Below are 18,504 nucleotides of genomic sequence, written 5' to 3'. Positions count from 1 at the left end.
TTGGCTTCTCCTTTCTGCCTCCTGAGCTCTGACCTTAGGACTAGGTGGTGTGCTTACCGCAGGTGGGGATCCGGGTGGGGGTGGGAGACAGTGGGCTCCCTGACCAGCAGGCTGGCTCAGGGACAACTCCCTAGCCCACCAGAAGATCGCCCCCTGGGGAGATGAGGGGCTGTTTGGGAGCACCAAGCTGAACAGACCCAGCCAGCTTTCCTAGAAGAGTAAGAAGCCCCTAGCCCCCGGGTGTGCGCCCCAGGGTGCACCCTGTCTCACACATCAGGGAAGGTAAGGGGCAATGCTCACCAGCCTCTTGGCCTCTATGCACACTTGGGGACTCGTCCTGATGGAGCCACAGGCTCCGTGGGAAGTCACGGAGTAGAAGGTCCTGCCAGGGCCGTGAACTCCCGGGGAGGGGGAGGGCACTGCCCAGGGGCAGCTACCTGCTCGCCAGGCCCTTTGCCCTGCAGACGACCCCTGCACTCGGAGGAGAAAGATCCATCCGCCCACACCCTGCAGGGCCCAGCCCGCCCCACCTCAGCCCAGGCGGGAGTGAGTGCTGTCCTGGTCCTGAAAAAAAGTTGGGTGGCCAGGGCCCCAGAGGGCATGGCAACGGGGCGCGGGCTGCAGGCGCCGCGGCTCTGGCTCAGACCCGCCACCCGGTGAGTCCTCGACCAAGAGGGCGGTTCTGGGCAGCTCGGAGCCTCTGGAACAGAACCGGCCGCCGCCGCCTGGGCCGGGGTCCTGTCCTGGCGGACACAGTGCCCAGCAGAGAGGGATTCGCCCGCGGCCTCGGGGACCCCAGGTCAAGGCGCCTCCCGATCCCGCCACCCCTTCGCCACGGAGCCCGAGCCGATCGCCGCGCCACGAGCCATCAGGTCTGGGGCGCGGCGGCAGATCCGACTGGGGCCCCGCAGAGTTGGGGAGTTGCCCCGCACCCCTAAAATCCTCAACGCACAACCGCAGTTGAAAGTACGCACTTGACGCGTTCGGGCGCCTCCGCGGTGAGTCGGGCGCCGCGCTCGGGTCCGCGAAGGTGGCTGCGTTCGGGCGCTCCAGTCTCGACGCTCCCGGGGCCCAGAGCAACGTCCGGGGACGAACGGGACGGGTGCGCCCGGCGGCCGGGGCTGCGCGGGCGAGGCGAGCAGCGAGAGGGGAGCGCTCCGAGCTCAGGCAACAGCTACCCCTAGTGGGAGAGCCGCCGGGGCCGGCGCCGCCCCGCGCCCCCAGCGCCCCGCGCCCGCCCGCCCAAACGCTCCGAGTGCACCGGGGCGCAAGCCGGTGCCGCCCGCCCCAGCCCTCCCGGCCTGGCGCCCGGCTTCAGCGCGCCCGCGGGCTCTGCCCTCCGCGCTCCGGCTGCACCGGGTCCCGGGCGGCCGCTGACCCTCGAGCCAGGCGCCCCGGGCGGCGAGATGGGACGGGGCGGGCGCGGCCGGGAAGGCGCGCGGCGGCCCCGGGCCGAGGCGGGGGGCGCGAAGCGCGGTGTGCGCGGCGGGGCGGCGCGGGGGGCGGCCGTGTGTGAGGCGCGAGTGTGAGCGCGCGCGGGGGGCGGGCGGACGGGCTCCGGCAGGCGAGCGGCGCCCGCGGGCGAGGCGAGCCGGGCCGGCGGCAGGAGCCCAAAGTTGCTCCTGGCGGACCCGCGTCCCCGGCGGGGCAGGACGGGAGCCGGGGCCAACCGGGCGGTGGCCGCAGGCCCGGGCTCGCGCAGTACCTGGGCAGCGACCCCGCACGAGCGGCGGCAGCGTTGGCGGCGGCGCGCGGGAAGCGAACCGGAGCTCCGGCGCGGCGCGGCGCGGCGGCCGCCGGGGAACTCGGCTCAGGTGCGCAGCTACAGTGGCGGACCGGGGGGCGCGGGCAGCGGCGCCGCTGCAGGACCTCCACGCGGGCGCCCGGCCCCGGCCGGGGTCCCGGTCCCCGGTGAAGGCAGCGGCGGCTCCCGGGTCCGCCGCCCCCGAGAGTGGACCGCCGGGCGTGCGCCCGCCCTCCCCGACACCCGGCCGCCCTGCTCCGCCCTCGACTCGCGATTTCCCGGGCATTGGCCGCGCGGCTGGGAGATCCCTCCGGGCTCAAGTTGCAAGGGGGCGGGCCCGGGCCGGAGGTGGAGTCTCCCGCCAATTGAACTCGTGGCTATAAATTGAGCTCCCAGCACGCCAAAGCCCAGATGCCGCACCAGGCCGCCTCGAGGTTGGGGGTCCGGGAGGGTGACCGGTCCCGGGGGGCCCTGGGGCCCGCGGCCACCATGCTCCGCTCCCTGCTGCTTCACTCCCTGAGGCTCTGCGCCCAGATCGCCTCGTGCCTCGTGCTCTTCCCGCGCTTCCTCGGCACGGCCTTCATGCTCTGGCTCCTCGACTTCCTGTGCATCCGCAAGCATTTCCTGCGCCGCCGTGGCCTGGGGCAGCCTGAGCCTGAAGCAGAGCTCAACAGTGAGGGCGAGGAGGTGCCCCCCGACGACCCGCCCATCTGCGTGTCCGACGACAACCGCCTCTGCACCCTGGCGTCGCTCAAGGCTGTGTGGCATGGCCAGAAGTTAGATTTCTTTAAGCAGGCGCACGAGGGCGGCCCAGCGCCCAACTCCGAAGTGGTCTTGCCCGATGGCTTCCAGAGCCAGCGCATCCTGGACTATGAGCACGGGAACCGCCCGCTAGTACTCAATTTCGGCAGCTGCACCTGACCACCGTTCATGGCGCGCATGAGCGCCTTCCAGCGCCTGGTCACCAAGTACCAGCGCGATGTTGATTTCCTCATCATCTACATCGAGGAGGCCCACCCCTCCGACGGCTGGGTCACCACAGACTCCCCCTACATCATCCCACAGCACCGGAGCCTGGAAGACCGGGTCAGCGCGGCTCGGGTGCTGCAGCAAGGCGCCCCTGGCTGTGCTCTGGTCCTGGACACCATGGCAAACTCCAGCAGTTCAGCCTACGGTGCCTACTTTGAACGCCTCTATGTCATCCAGAGCGGCACCATCATGTACCAGGGCGGCCGAGGCCCAGACGGTTACCAGGTCTCGGAGCTTCGCACCTGGCTGGAGCGCTACGACGAGCAGCTGCACGGCCCTCGGCACGGCCGGTTCTAAACAACCAATGGACAGTTGCCTGAACTTAGCGAGCTGGGCCTTCGGGCTTTCGAAGCCCCAGTGCAAGCATCACCAGCGAAGTTGGGCATGGTGAGGCCCGAGGACACAGATGCACTGAGCCATGACTGTCCGGCTGGGTCTGGCACTCAGCCTCTAAAGACTAGCCTCCGTGGGACTATGTGACGTCACTTATCCCTGCCCGCTGGCTTGAAATCCCCTTGGGAGCCCTGAAACAGCGTGCACACACCCATGCCTGTGTGCCCCCAGGCCTGGCCCCCACGCCACTCCTGTACACCTGCTCCCCAGCGCGCCTCCAGCCAGTCCAGTGCGCCATGCGCGTAGCTTGCAATGCAGACACCTTGGCCACGCCCGCGCGCCGGGAGCGCAGCTGGGTTCCAGCAGCTCTAGGCTGCCGCTAGTTGCCTGGCACCCACCTGTCGCGCGCAGGGAGCCCTGCTGCCTTTGTGTTTATTTCTTGTCTCTGAGCTGAGGTGGGGGGGATTCGGGAGGGAGAGGGTGGGCAGGGTAGTCTTCCCCCTTGTTTTGGGCGCGCATGAGCCCCTCTGCTGATGACGAACTGTCCCTAACTGGTCTCGACCACGGGCGGGTTCCGAAATTGCAGGATGGCTCGAATCGGTGCCGAAAGCCAGAGGGGGAAGACTGCTCTGGACTTCAAGAGGAGACCGCGGTCACTGAGGCGGGAAAGGGGAGGGAATTGGGTGGGAGGGGTCGCTTCCAGAAAATGGTTTGAGGTCTGCAGCCCCGGGGAGACTGAAGAGACTAGGACTCCTGGGGGAACGGGATCTGGTGGCAGAGTCCGGAGAAGGGGAGATGCGGGGAGAGCCTGGACTCCAAGACTAGGGACACCTGGGCAGAGCTACCGACTGCCGGGCCGGGGTGGAGGCCCCGGATTTCAAAGGCCACTCAGCTAGTGTATTGCTGGTAGCGTTCCCTGTATATAAACTTCGTTTAAGCTACAATAATAAAGGCTTAAAGTAAACTGCTGTACGATTCCCTTTATCTCCTGCTGGCTCTGAAAAGCGACAGGAGCGAAGCACACATCCCTCCGCGAAGTCCGAAGCGGGACCCCGAGGGCAGGGGCGGGGGCGGGAGACACGCCGAGGCGGTGGGGGCGGGGCAGCGGTGGATGGAGGGGGGAGAAGGTGGTAGGCCCGGGTGCGCCCCTACGTGGGCGCGCACGCACACACCTGGGCGGGCAACTTGGAGGCGGCAGAGAAGCAGGGAGCGCAGGCCTGGGGGTCCTGGAAGGAGGCGACATGCTGCGCGCACCCGCGCACGCACACACGCGGGCAGCTCCCGTGGTCGCACGCCCGTCCAACTTATCCGGCGCCGTGGGGGAGGGGTGACGTGGAGGGCGACGGGAGCTTTGAACCTTGCGGAGCCCTGCACGTCGGTGGCGCCGTGCACCTGACGCCTCGGTACCTGCAGTCCTCGCCCCCCCCCCGCCTCGTTGCTGGGGTCCGTGCAGCAGGACTGGGGTGCAGCTCAGTGCGCCCCACCCGGGACGCCTCCTCCTGCGCCTCCTCCAGCTCGAGCCAAAGCTCGCCACCACCCCAACTCGCTCGCGAGTGGGAAGCAGAAAAGGGGGTGGGAGGATGGAGAGGGGAAGGCCCGGCCATCTCGGGACGGTGTGGGCGTCGGCGCTGGGCACAGACCCGCCCGCGTCCCCGCCGAGCGTCCCGCGCGCTGCCCGCCCCCGCGCTGTTCCCCGCAGTTTGGAGAAACAAGGCGACTCCGGGGCGCGGCATCAGCGCCCGCGCCTCCCTCAGCCAGCGACACCTGGAAGCCGAAAGGGAGGGGCGAGGCCCCAGGAGCAGAGCTTAGCGTCTGCAGATCCTAAAGGCCTGGGCGGCCCGGGTCTCGGAGGGGGCAGGGGCGGTGCGCCCCGGGCGGCGCGCATGCACGTAGGCCTGGGAGGCGGCCCAGGTACTGCCAGCCTCGCCCCCGGCTCTGCCCCAGCCCCCACGCTGCTCCTCCCTGAAAACTTTTGGGACTGACACCCTAAATTTGAGATCTTTTCAAATTCTTTTTTTTTCCTCTCTTTTCTTTCTTTTGCTTTAAAAGTATTTCAATTGAAAAATAACTTTTAAGAAAAATCGGTACAGATGGTATTTCTGCATCTCCTCCCCGCCCCCACCTCCACCTCCCGCACTTCGCATCCCGAACCCCCACCCACCTCCAGGAAGAACAGGGAGAGAGCAGCAGGACGACGACGCCGAGAGTCGGGCAGGGCCGGTTCCGCTGGCCCAGCAGGGACTCGACGGGGCGCCCGGGACAGCGGCAAGAGCAGGCTCGGGCTGCCTGTCCCCCGCCGCGGCCGCCTGCGATGCCCCCAGGGCGCGTGCAGCGTCTTCCCGCCCCGCGGCCTGCACGGTCCAGGCTGCGCTCCCTTCCCGGCCTGAACTGGATGCACCGCCTGGACCTGTGGCAGCGCCAGCCCCGCCCCGCAGGACCGCTCCTCCACCCACACACAAACCCTCTATTTTTCTTCCTCCTCCCCGCCTTCCACTTCCTCTCTTCCTTTGTTTTCTCTCCTTTCTTGTTTCTTCCTTCTTTTTCTCTTTGTCTCCTTTCTTTGCAAGTCTCCCCTTCTTTGGCTCCTGCCGACACAGAGAAAGCTAAAACCAACCCCCGGTGGCCGCCCAGTATGCCCACCTCCTCCGTCCCCCTCCCCAGGGTGGCAGAACCGCTCTCCTGCTCAGTGGCCGTGGCCTCTCCTCCCACGCCCCTGGCTTCCCCTCCAATTACGAGTTTATTGTGATCCCTGTTCCGAAGGAGGCCAGGAGGTGGACACCCATGCGTCGGGGTGTCCCTTACTACGAGGGAAGTCAGGTCACTACACACCCGCAAGTGACCGGACTGGGACGGGTCACAGGCACAGCTTGAAAGGTGTCTGCTTGGCCACCACTACCGCCTCACGGAGAGGCAATCCGATTTCTGCTATTTCCCCAGTTCTCCCGCTCTTCTTTAAGTGAAAACCACATAACACATAAATCCATCATCATTATTAAATTTTAAATACAGAACATAGAGCAGAAAACAAAATCCTCGATGAGAGTGAGATTTCTCAAACTGCAAAGCAGGCCCAGCGGTGAGTCCTGAAATCAATTTATCTGAGCAAGTCAAGCATTTTGAAGAAGCAAATACAATAAAAATATCTGTGTATATTTCACCGAGGGAACCGGTTTGCAGCCACTTTGGTTTCTGAGCGTACATGACTGTATGTGTGACTGTGCGTGTGACCAGGCGGCTGATGTGAGATGTCTTTCTCTGCAAGATCAAAGCTGTCAGGAAACATGTCACAGGAAACACACAGCTTTTTGTGGCCCGAGCCCCCTCGTCCCCACACACACTCCTGTGCTGTTCCCCAGGAGTGTCCTCTGGGCAGGTCTGACCTGTGTGACCTGTGTCTGGTCCCATCCTGGATGCTGAGCGTGGGGAATTTGGCTTTGTCCCCCCAAGAGTGCCGGGCCCATGGCCAGGAGGAGGTGAGAGTCCGCCTCTGTTGCATCACTGTCACCAACATCCAAGGCCCAGGTGGACACGGTACCATTCAGCCTTGGGCAGGGAGAAAGAGAAGACACAAACAGCCAGCCAGTTCATGGAAAAGGTGGTGTTTGCCCCTCTGCAGGAAGATGTGGGAGAAAGGACGTCCTTGGTGGGAGCCATAGCAACACCCTGGACACTGGAGAGCAGGAGGGTGGCAGGTCACAGAGAAAGCCGGAGAGTGGGGCCAGGGGGCAGGGCTGGGGAAGCCAGTCTGGCATCTCCGCTGAGCCTGTGGGGACCCGAGCTTCAGACAAGACAGCAGGAGCCCAGAGGAGGAGCCTCCGAGGCCCCGGTGTGGTGGGCATCCACCCATCCACTGTCCAAAGCTGGGGCACTTCTGGGCAGGTGGCGACCCCTGTGACTGGCAGCTCCCCCTGGAGTTTACCTGGGGGGGAAATAACCCAACCAGCAGGTGAAGGAGGAGAGGCACCACCTCCAGGCGGTGAGGACAGAAGGCAATAGTCAGGGCTGGGTCCATGGCCAGGTGGGTGGCAAGGGCATGCCAGTCGGTCACCCTGAAGCTTCCCTGGGGTGACTGTGACATCGGCCTGTGTCCTGGAGTAAGGCACCCAGGCCCACCACGATCTCGGGGAAGTGGACCAAGATGTGTGGGGGGAGCTATGTCCCTCCACTTCAGCTGTTAAAGCTCTAACCTCCAGTTCCTCCGCATATGACCATATTTAGCAATGAGGCAAAGAGGTGATTAAGTTAAAACGGGGTGATCAGGGTGGGCCCCAATCCAGGGTGGGCCTGGCACCCCAAAGGAAGCGATTAGGATCCAGACAAGTGAATTGTGTGAGGACGCGTGAGGGACCCGGGGAGGCCCTGAAGGATGTGAGTTGTTCAAGGCCCGGCCTGAGGGGCTTCCTGTGGTGCCCCTGGGTCCGCTGGAGTCTTTGCCCAGCCTCCCTGAGCCTCCCTTTGCAGGCGCTGAAGCCCAGCAGGTGGCCCGAGCAGTGCCCTTCTTCACCAGGAGAGGGTCTGAATGGGGTCTGTGGACCCGAAAAGATGCGCACAAGCACACATGCACACACACGCGCGCATGCGCGTGCACAGAGAGCTCTGGAAAAATCCACCCGCGGGAGTCACAGTCGGCACCGCGTGGGAGGATTATGAGTGTTTTCTTGCTTCTTTCTTACTGCTTATCCATAACCTGCGATTTTTCTGTAGTGAACATGCATTGCTCTTATGACAGAAAAATACAACTCAAAGCGGCTGAAACTGTGGCGGTGGGAGCGGAAGCGCCCGAGGGAGCCGGGTGGGCTGAGGGAATGGGTTGGTGGGGGGCTGCGGTGGGAAAGGAGAGTGGGGAGGGGTGCTGGGCTTCGGGGGCCACGCGAGTTTCAGGTGAGCACACTCAGGACTTTGAGCTTAGGTATGTCCCTCCTGTTCAGCTGATGTTCAGCGTACCTGGGCATTGTGGGTTGTTTGCTTGTTAGCAGCAACTGCCTACTCTGACTCCCAAAACCTTCTTCTTTATCACAAAGGCCAGCACTGCCCTTCAACCTGAACGATGAGGTTTCAGTTTAGAAAAACAAGACTCACACATTGACAGCTTTTGTCTTAAAAGAAAAACAGGTTGCATGCGTGCCCTAGGTTCGCCACAACTGCCCTGGCCACTGAGACCAGGAAGTCCTTGGGCTCTGCAAGGCCCTGGAGGCACCGCTGGGGCTGGGAGAGAGCCAGACAGGAGAGTGAGTCCCAGATCCTCCCTGCACAGCTGCTTCCCCACCCAGCCCCATCTCCCCAGGCCCACACACCCCTGCTCATGTCGCTGCACCTTGGCAGATGGGCACTGCTAATCCCCTCCAATGCTCCACCCTGTCGTCATCATGCTGGCTCTCAAAGCTGATGCTGTGAGCTCGAATGGGCACACAGAGCTGGCAATCTGTGCAGTGAACGTCTCTGGCACAACAGAGAGGGACAGAGAGAAAAACTGGAAAATAAGTCACTCCCAAACTCCCAGGGCCACCCACCTCCTAGGGTCTCCTGAAGATGTCCACACCCTGGCTTCCCAAGGTGGCTTCACCTTGCACAGCAAAAGGGACCTGCCCACGACTTTGGCATGGAGAGAAGACCCTGAGCTACCAGGGATCACCCAAATGCGCCCTGTAAGAGGGAGGTGGACACTGAGTTACCAGGGATCACCCCAGAGCTCCCTGTAAGAGGGAGGTGGACGCTGAGCTGTCAGGGATTACCCCAGTGCTCCCCATAACAGGGAGGGGGGTGTCCAAGGAGAGAGGAATGAATAGCACTCCCATGTTGGCGTTGAAGATAGAGGAAGCGGCCACCAGCCAGGAGCCGGGGTCTTCAAACTCTGAAAAAGGAAATAAAGGAAGGAAGGGTCCCTGTACCCCGACGGTCTGCAGATGGCTGTGGCCTGGCAAGTGTCTTGACCTTAGTCCAGTGGGACCCACTGTGACTCACGACCCAGGAACTGTGAGAGCACATCCCTGTGGCCCTGAGGTGCTAAGCTGCAGGCGTTGTCCTGATGGTGGAAAAAGTCACCCACCTTCCTGAAGAGCCAGGGAAAGCAGACGATAGCATCAGCTCCACACCACCGCTTCTCAGAGGCAATCACAGTGGCCTGGCCCACTTTAGCTGGGAGGGCGCAGTCTGGGCAGCAGCTCTCGGCCACAAGGGGCCTAGCCACTTCCACTCACCTGCATTTGGAGACTGGCGCCACCATGCAAGAGGCCACTGTATTCCCGGCTTCCCCCTGCCGAACTGGATCCCTGACAAGTGCAGCATGAAGGAGGCGGAGTTTCATTTAGCTCAGGTTTTAAAGAGGTTTGGTCCATGGGCCGCCGGCTGCAAGGCCGAAGCATCATGGCGGCAGGGCGCAGCAGAACAAAGCCGCTTCATTCAGGACGACTGGGAAGCAGAGATGAGAACAGTGCCAGAGAGGAAGGGGAAGGGACAGGAGACAGGCGCAAGGCCACGCCTCCACAGCCACCCAGACAGGCCACTGCTGTGCTCCACACCCAGCAGGTCCCAAAGCCAGTCGGTGGTTGCTGTACCCTAATGGCTGTCATCAACTACGCTGCAGGGTGACCCGGGAGTGGCCTGGGGGCTGCACCCTGTGAGCCTCCCGCCCTTGCTGCTGTTGACCGCAGGAGACCAGCAGAAGAACTGGCCCACTGAGCCCAGTCCAGCCACGGAAGCAGGAGAAATCGCCCTGCTGATTCACCACTAGGTTCTGCGTGGTCTGCATGCAGGAGTGCAAGGACCAACCCACCTCTGGGGAACACCGGGGTTACAGGAGGAGGGACACACTTGGAAAGTCCTGGCCCCTTCCAGCACACCTGCACCCCACGCATGGCTGAGCTGGGGGCCCCTCCACGTGGGGGTCATGCACCTCCATTCTAGTAAGAGAGTCCAGAAGAGGTGAGTGGGGGTCAGAGGGGAGGTCACCAGAGGAGGGCTGGGGGCTGGGGGCCGGGGGTACTCCCTGGCTGTGAGGTCTCTTTCAAGGGTGAGAGTGTTTGCCAGCCAGGCAGAGGGGTGGCTGCACAGCCCCGGGAAAGCACAGAGCACAACCCAAGCACGCACTTCAAGATGGCTCATTTGATGTTGTGCGAATGTTTCCACAATAAGAGGAAATTATGTGGAGTGGGAAAGCAAGTTTGCCGAAGGAGATGCACAACACGATACCATGTTTGTGAAAAGCACGCAAATAACCTAAAACATATGCACGGACACGCACGCGGAGACACAGTGAGAACACAATGCCGTGAGGGGCCCGGAAGCAGCCTCCCGAGGTGTCTCTGCGGGGAGCAGGGGAACCCGGCCAAATCTAATGTTTATTTCATGTTCAAAATCCAAAAGCTAATGTTGCTCTGCATTGGATCTGAGCAGTGGGTGTGGGTGTGGTTATATTTTCCTCTGTACTTCTCTGTATGTTTGAAAGATTTCATAATTTAGCATAGAAAGCAGAACCGCTCATCCTGTCTAACCCACCCCTACCTCCCACCCAGAAGGAGAAGCCGTGAGACCCGGACCCAGTTCTCCAGCGGACCCTCAAGGTTCCTGCCACCCAGCGCCAAGTCCTTGGAGCAGATGCATCCGTGGAGCCTGGGACCTGGCTCCCTTCTGATCCAGGGTAGCACTGGGCCCAGGGTCAACACAGATGGGCTGGGAGGCGCTGGCTTCAGGGAGGGTGATGTGTGGCGCACTCCAGTGCCAGCACCGTCAAACGGCACTGCCCAGGGGCTCCCTCTCCCCAGAAGACCAGGTTATAATTCTCATTTTGCAGATGGGGACATTGAAGCAAAGAGGTCCATGACCCAGCTAGCAGGAGGCAGAAACAGGAGTCTGCTAGGCAGCGGGGCTCCTGATTCCCCTACATGGGTGCCGGATGTGGCCCTGTCCAAATCCTAGAGGCTACATGTGTTTCCCTGGCTGTGCCCAAAGCTGGGGTGGGGGGCACTTCCTGTAGAGAACAGGGGGTATCACACCAGTCCCACGGTCCCAGGCCTTGTGCTACACACTTCAGTGAAGGAAGGGGCATCCAGTGGTGACCACTGGGCAGGTTTGGGGGCTCTGATATTGGCTCGATGACTGCCCATGACCCACCTGGAGACATCGCACAGTCTCAGGGAGGAGAGTTTGTAATCCACTCCAGCCCCGGGGTGAGCACTGTGGTTCTGTCCCCTGTTCCCGGTGAATGGAGTCGGCCCAGGTCAACCCAGAGCTCCAGAGCTGCTGGGGGCCAGGCAGGCAGAGGGGATGAACATGGTGGGGGGGTCACAGGGTGAAACAGGAAGCTGGGCCTGGGGAGACCCTGACACACCCATGCATGTTCCAAGTGCAAAGGATAAGGAAAGACAAGCAGCCAAGATCCTGCCGGCCTCAGTTTCCCTTCTCTGCAGCTGGTGCAGTCCTGCCCACCTGGTTGGATGTCCCCAGCTCCATGCATGGGAGCTGTTGCTGCTATTTCTAAGGCCCCTGTTCCTGAGCCGAGAGAGGTCGGGCAGGGCAGAGGGTGCTCTGTGGCCCCTCCACTTGCCACCAGCCGCTCACGCATCAAGTGCCCTCCACTCCTGGATTCTGTGTCACACACGTGCCCTGAGTGACCAACAGCCTGGAGCCAGAGCTGCTGCCCAGACCCCTCCCTAAGGCAGAGAGCACTTTCTCTCTCACCTGGGACCTCCAGGGTGGCTGCTGTCATGGGCCTGTCCCCTCTGCCCTGTTCTTGCACTGCCCCTAAGTTGCCGCCCTGCTGGCCCTGAGAGGCTCCTCAGGTTCCCCCACACTTGTGCCCTCAGAGGCAGCAGTGGGGCAAAATATGGACTCAGGGCATGGGACACCAAAGTGTCAGGACAGAGGATGACCACCGTGACGGAAGATAACAGTCTCCCCACCTCTGTTCCCCTGTTCATTGCAGGAGGGACCCTAGCAGCCTGTGCATCCCCTGGGGACACAGTGGAGTCTGGACAGTGGCCGCGCCGCAGGCTCAGATCACTAGGATTTCCTGGGGCCCCAGGAGGGGAGCAGGGCAGTGGCCTCAGGGAAGATGGGGGCCCGCAGGCAGCTCCAGGATGGGGGCTGCTCCGCCCTGGGCCCAGAAGGGCTGGAAGATTCTTCCTTTTTTCCACGGAGCGTCCCAAGAACTTTATTTGTGTTTATCATACAGGATTGCAGCGCAGTGTTTACACTGGGCGCGGGGTCCGATACGCATATCGCGTCCCAATGTTCTCCACCCTCCCCTCCGGCCCCTCTGCCCAGATCCCTTCATGGTCTGTCTCACAGGAGGGACCCGAAACATAAACAACTTACAGAGCAAGATGCTGCTGCAGCTCTCTACGCGGTGCTTTCCACAGCCACCCTGGCTTCGCAGCGAGGAGCCCTCCCCATCCACACGGGCCGGGACCTGTGCCAGGGCAAGGAGCGGACAGTCTGCTGAAGGACTCGCTGTGCAGGTCCTGGGTGATGGAGACCCCGGCTGTGCCACCCACTGCCCAGATGAGAACCACCTGTCACCTCTCAGCGCCAGCCTGGGCCTCCCTGTGTTTGCTCGGCCCTGCTCCACCCCAGCCCCAAATCCGCGCCGTGACTGTGAGACCCTGGGGCCAGACTTAACCTTGCCATGCTTTGGCTTCTTCCTTGCAATGCAGGGCTGGAAACGGCAGCCCCATGCCAAGGAGGGAGTATGTGTGCCCGGACAGAGGGGGTCCGGGTAACTGTGGGCCGCGCCCCTCAGCAAGAGGAACCATCAGAGGACAGAAAGGCACATGAAGCTGCCTGGTGGTCATCTTAGCTAAGATTCTAGGCCTGGTTGTGCCAAACAGTCTAAGGGAAACTGAGTCAAGGGCGCAGCCTCCCCTTGACTGGTGGTCTGTTGGCCCAATACCACGTGGCTCCTTGTTGGGAAGGTTGGCGGCCCCTCCCAACTGCTGGTGACACACACGGAACTCTGATTATTTCCATTTAAAGAGTCCAAGCCCCTGAGAGAGTTTGTGTTTAATGCAGAGCAGACTCTGCTGAAGAGGCAACCACACCCCTAGGACTCGGCTCACCTGGCCCATGCTCAGGTGAGCCTTCTTCCCACACAGACACACAAACACACGGGGAGGTGTGCATGCACGCTATACAGAGCCACAGCCCTGCACCCGCAATGCACAGACCCAGGGACCCCCCTCACACAGGCACACGTGTACACGCAGTCCCTCACATACCCATGCACAAGCACATGCAAGCGTGTGTACGTACAGTCAACCCCTCTTACTCAATCCCACGGCCTCCTACACCGGACCCTCCGCTTCCTGCTTCTCCTCTCCTCCCGCAGCCTTCTGGAGCACACAGGGGGAGGCTCCAGGGGCCCCTCCATCCTCTATCCACCTCCTACCCATCTATCCATGTCTCTAGCCACCCATCCTTCCATCCCTTTGTCTAGCCATCCATCCCTCTATCCACCTCTCTACCCATCCCTCTGTCCCTCCATCCCCCTGCCCCTCCATCCCTCTACCCATCCCTCCGTCCCTCTATCCATCCATCCCTCTATCCACCCAAATCAAAATCCAACTGGCTGCAGTAGGAAGAAAATCAACAAATACTCCCTCTGGCTTGGTCCCTGAGACTCAGGCCATCAGCAGGACAGTGTGAGTCTCTTCCAGGTCCTACATGACCCCCAGCTGGCCCCCCACCATGAGGACTTGGAGCCCTGGAGTAGCTGTGCTGGGTCGCAGTTCTCACAGGTCTGAGAGTCCGCAGGGAGCAGGGTGTCTTTCACATCAGTATGATCTGCACATACTCAGGACCCCGTCTGCGCGGCAAAGCCTTTCTCACCAGGTTGGAGGATGGGGCAAAGCCAGGGCCTCCCAGGGGAGAAACATTTGTGTGACTTCCCGAAATATGACTGTGTCATCAGAAGCTCATGAACTCTGCTAATAAACTGTAAGACATAAGTCTCAGTTCTGTTTGGTGCCATGCAAAACATGACAGCTGGCATCAATTAGGGCGGCTTCTGCCTCGGAGCGCCGAGTCCCCTCTAGTGGGTTCCCTGCAGGATGCGGGCGCTTCCTGAGCTCCTCTCTCCACCCCACGGTCGCCCTCAGGACTGGCAGCCTGCACGCCTGGGGACAAGGAGGCTGCTGCTCTCCTCTGACATTAGCAAGCCCGACCCCAGTGGCCTCGGGCCTCCGCGGTCCCCCCAGCAGGGAAGTTCCTTGAGATCCCCTCTCTTACTGGCCCCAGTCGAGGCACATGATTTTTCAGAGCCCAGCCCTAGAAGGAGAGTTTTCCATTTCATCCAACACCCGCCTCCCCCACCTCCTTCCAATAATGAACCCCACAGTGAACCCCCTTTCTGCAGAAAGCCATACATTGAGGCTGGTTTTAAGAGGGCCGGTCCCAAGGACCACCAAAAAAGGCTCATGGCCCATACCCGCCTTTGCTTCCATGCCTGGAGATTTATTACAGGGACCCTGGGAGAACTCTTTCCTCCAGCTGTGATCATAAACTAGTTTTCAAAAATACAGCCTCAAACCAGGAATGGGAGTACACACCTCTAATCCCAGCACTCAGGAGGCAGAGGCAGGAGGAGAGCACAAGTGTAAGGCCAGCCTGGTCTACATAGTGAGATTCTGCCTTGAAAACAAAAAAAATTAAAAATAAAACAATAGTGTCGAGGCTTTTTGTTCCCTACATGGAAAGAACTGAGCCAGAGGTAAGAAAAGCAGGGAGACAAGAGTGAGAAACTGAGTCCCACTTACATTATCTGAGCTCCTGGATTCAGCTGTACCTGAAAGCAGAGCCAAGATGGACGTCCTGCTTGGTGCAGCCTTTTTTCATGTAGAGTGAGTTGTGTTTTTGTCATCGGTGACACTTCGGTTTGCTTGCCCAGTCTGCAGACATTTATTGAGCACCTGCTGTTTGCCAAGGTGCACACCGAGTACTGAGACACGACGAGCAACACCCACTCTGCCCCCCACAAAGCACAGCTACACCCCTCCCTTCCTCAGGAAACCACATGTGTTCCCTCACCCGGCATGGCCTCTGGGCTGGACAGCGATAGCTTGTGGGCCAGGCCCCGTGCTGTGACGGGGAGGTGTGTGACCCAGAGTAGAAGAGCCTGGCACGTGGTGGCAGTGGTCACCACCCAATAGGGCTGCCCAGCCAGAGATCTGAGGGAGGATACCTCGCTGGTGGCCACGAGCTGTTCCAGCACCCGAGACCCAAGGCCCCAGGCAAGCAAGACCCAGACTAGGGGCAATCAGTCAGCAGGCAATCCAGCAGGGTAAAATCTGCACAGAGTCAGTGGAGGACAGAAGCGGGCAGGCAAGAGCCAGACAGGCAGACAGACAGGCAGGCAGGCAGACTCACATGCATGTGTGTTCAAATGCCAGGCAGAGAAAAAAGACTGAACAGAAATCCAGGGTGTTAATGGGACTTCTCACAACCTTTTGATGACTTTTTATATTCTTCTGTCCCACAATAGAGCACGTGTTTTGCTTCAGTCACTGCGGGCACAGCATGGGGCCGTGCTGTGAGCACCCTGGAGATCCTTTGGGTCACAAACTTGACCGGCAGGCTGCTGCAACCCCATCTCTCCTCCTGCCCCACCCACAGAATCCACTCTGTACTGTGTGTCGACCCAAGTTAGGGATGTTTACCCTGCACTGGGCAAGCTCAGACCACAGCAGACAGAGTTGGCAACTCAAATCTCCCTGGTACAAGACCATGATGGAGGGATAGATGGACAGATGGATGGATAAATGGATGGATAGTGGGATGGCTAGAGGGATAGACAGAGGGATAGGTGGATGGATGAATAAACAGAGGCATGGAGAAATGGGTGGATAGATGCATAGAGGTGGCTAGTGAAGCCAAGGTGGCACGCCTGGGCTCAGGCAGCAGTAAGGGCCTTGCCATGGGCAGCAAGCTTGAAATATGGCCTGGAGGAGTATACACAGCAGGCAGGGATGGCCCAGGAATTTGCATCTCCAGGGCCCAATGCCCACCTGATGGAGCACTGGCCACAATGCAACAGTGCTCTGCCCGTTCCCGGGGACTGGAGACCAGCAGAGCAGACTTAAGCTGCTGTGAATGTTGCCGCCATGTACCATAAACTATGGAGAGCGCACACATGTGCGCCCAGACTGCTGGGCACTGTTTACTTAGGCCCAGATGCACAGCTGAATGAACACACCCGGGCCTAAGGGTGGAGGTGGCAGAGCCTGGGGGTGGGCCCGGTGGGGACAAACCAAGCTACTTTCACATCATCTACTGAAGCAGGCTTGCTACTATCAGCTTGAGCTCCCTGTCTCAATTTGTCTTGTTGCAGAAACAAAAATACCTGCTATCCTAAGTTAAAGAGGAAAGGTTTATTTAGTTCACAGTCTGTGGAGGTTTCAGTCCATACTCAGCTGGCTCCAAGACAGAGAGCACATGGCAGAGGGCGGCAGCTCATGGCAGTGGAAACCAGACAAGCAACAAGAGGAAAAGGGGAGGGCACGAGAGACTCTTTCTGTCCCTTACACTGTATGCAGGCCACACCGACCGGGGTGGAGCACTCACACCCATAATCCCAGCACTGGACCCTGAATCAGTTCCCAACTCTGGAACCCCACCCCCATGACTGCAGGCGGTTTTAGGGGGACATCCAGACACAAACTTAACACTCCCTCATTGGGATGTTACTTGGGTCATCCTACTTGCCCCAGATCTCATCTGCTATTTCTGTAAGCTGGAGACAGTCATCCTAATCAAAACCTCTGTCACTGTAAAACCAGGGCTCCGCCAAGCATTGCGGCACAAGCCTATAATCCCAGCACTCCGAGGCTGAGGCAGGAGGATCTGTGTGAGTTTAAGGTCAGCCTGAACTAAATAGCAAGAGCTTGTTTCAAAAAATGGTGGACTCCTGCCGTCTGCAGCTGCGGTCAGCAGTGTCTCCTGCTGGACAGTGGGGCTCTCTGGGACAACTTGGCCGCTGTCCTCTGCTCAGACCTAAACCCAGTTCCTTATGTGGCTCTGACAGAATGTGTTTGACTGAATGCCGGCCTTCTGCTCACCCCTTTTACTTTCTCTTCCTCTTTCCTTCTTTATCCTTACTTGCAGAGAGCCAGCTCTCTCAGGCAGCTCCATCCAGGGCTCTGTCCTGAGCCCCTTCCTCCGTACCCACCCAGGGCTCCTCTGCCAGGCACCATGTCACAAGCCTCTCTGTGAGAAATGTGTGGGTGCTGTGTCTGCCCACGGAACCCCGACCACGGGAGCTTGGGGGCCGGCCCTGCCCGGCTGTGCCACAGCAGCTCTCTGGTTCTGCGGGGGAAATTGCTGGGCTGCTGCCTTGGGTGGGGGCAGGGCAGACAGGAGCCTGACGGGTACCCCAGGGAGGCAGCACTCCAGGGCTCACTGCTCTGAGCTCAACACCGGCCTGATGACAACAGTGACCGTTGCGGGGACTGTCCCAGTTGCTATGCCTCCCGTGTGCGCAGCCCAGGTCAGGTCACTCTTCCCTGGGGCCTGGTGTCCACTGACCTGGGAGCCAGAGCCTACAGAGAGGCCGTCAGGAAGGGGTGGGGGTCCGCAGAGCTCCCCAGAACCAAGCAGGCTTGTCTTCCCCTCGGGACTCCGACAGCGGTTGGAAGGAAGGCTTTGTGCCATGGCTTCATGGCAGTGACTGACTGACTGATTGATGGGGATGACAGCAGCCTGCAGGAGCTGGCTCCGTCAGAGCTAGCCTGAGGGACAGGTGCTAGACCCCAGCTGGACACAGTCCTGCCTGCCACTCCTCCAGCCCTCAGAAGAGCCAGGGCCCATCTCAAGTGTACCCACATCCCAAGTCCAGAACACGGCCCCTGGGTACTGCCCTGTCTCTGAGGGAGGAGACAGAATAGGGCCAGGCAACCAATCTGATGTGGAAGGGGCCAAGAATGGACCCAGTGTGGGCCCTAGGACCCGCTCCGTCCCCTTCTTCCCACAGGAGTCACCCGTCACCCCATCTCCCAGACAAACCAACCTCAGGTGGTGGGTGCTGGGTGTGGCCCCCAACAGGGAGAGGTGGCAGCGATGTCAGTCACAGGAGGAGGCAGAGTGTGAGGGCCAGGGCAATAAAGTCTCACCCAGGAAGACCCGGGGGCAGTTCTGATGTGTGCCGCGGAGCAGGCATGCGACGCACACAGGGCCCAGCACAGAGAGGATGGCGGTGGCCTCTGTTGCTAGGCACCACCGCACCCTGAGGAAAGGTGACAGCAGCCAGGTGAGTGACAGCACAGGAAGCCTGTGTGTGTCCCAGGAGCCTCCGCTGCAAGGGCCTGGGCTCCTCCGAGCCTGGAGACTCCACCTGGGGAGGCCGCCAGAAAAGAAAGAGAAAGTACAGGACCACAGGTGGTCTGGGAAGGCAGCCAAGAGGAGGAGGGGACACT

The 18,504-nt window shown here is 60.7% G+C and overlaps 1 protein-coding gene and 1 long non-coding RNA gene across 2 annotated transcripts; one reads left to right on the top strand and one right to left on the bottom strand.

Annotated features, from left to right (window-relative positions):
• Nucleotides 1–2,007: 2,007 nt before the first annotated feature.
• On the top strand, nt 2,008–4,070 carry Dio3 (iodothyronine deiodinase 3). The gene has a single exon (XM_063240783.1). It carries the CDS (start codon nt 2,156–2,158, stop codon nt 3,068–3,070), a length of 915 nt encoding a protein of 304 aa, XP_063096853.1. The 5' UTR covers nt 2,008–2,155; the 3' UTR covers nt 3,071–4,070.
• Nucleotides 4,071–6,081: 2,011 nt separating this feature from the next.
• On the bottom strand, nt 6,082–18,279 carry LOC134474125 (uncharacterized). The gene is made up of 3 exons (XR_010044748.1): nt 18,099–18,279; nt 12,419–12,512; nt 6,082–9,514 (listed from the first exon to the last, which is right to left on the bottom strand). It is a non-coding gene; the product is annotated as an uncharacterized LOC134474125 (long non-coding RNA).
• Between the last annotated feature and the right edge of the window lie 225 nt (nt 18,280–18,504).

Source organism: Cavia porcellus, unplaced genomic scaffold, assembly GCF_034190915.1.
Source record: "Cavia porcellus strain 051 isolate PalLab524CR breed Dunkin Hartley unplaced genomic scaffold, mCavPor4.1 scaffold_31, whole genome shotgun sequence".
Classification (NCBI taxonomy): domain Eukaryota; kingdom Metazoa; phylum Chordata; class Mammalia; order Rodentia; family Caviidae; genus Cavia; species Cavia porcellus.
The sequence above is the reverse complement of the archived record's forward strand: the minus strand, read 5'-3'. Positions and strand labels throughout refer to the sequence as shown.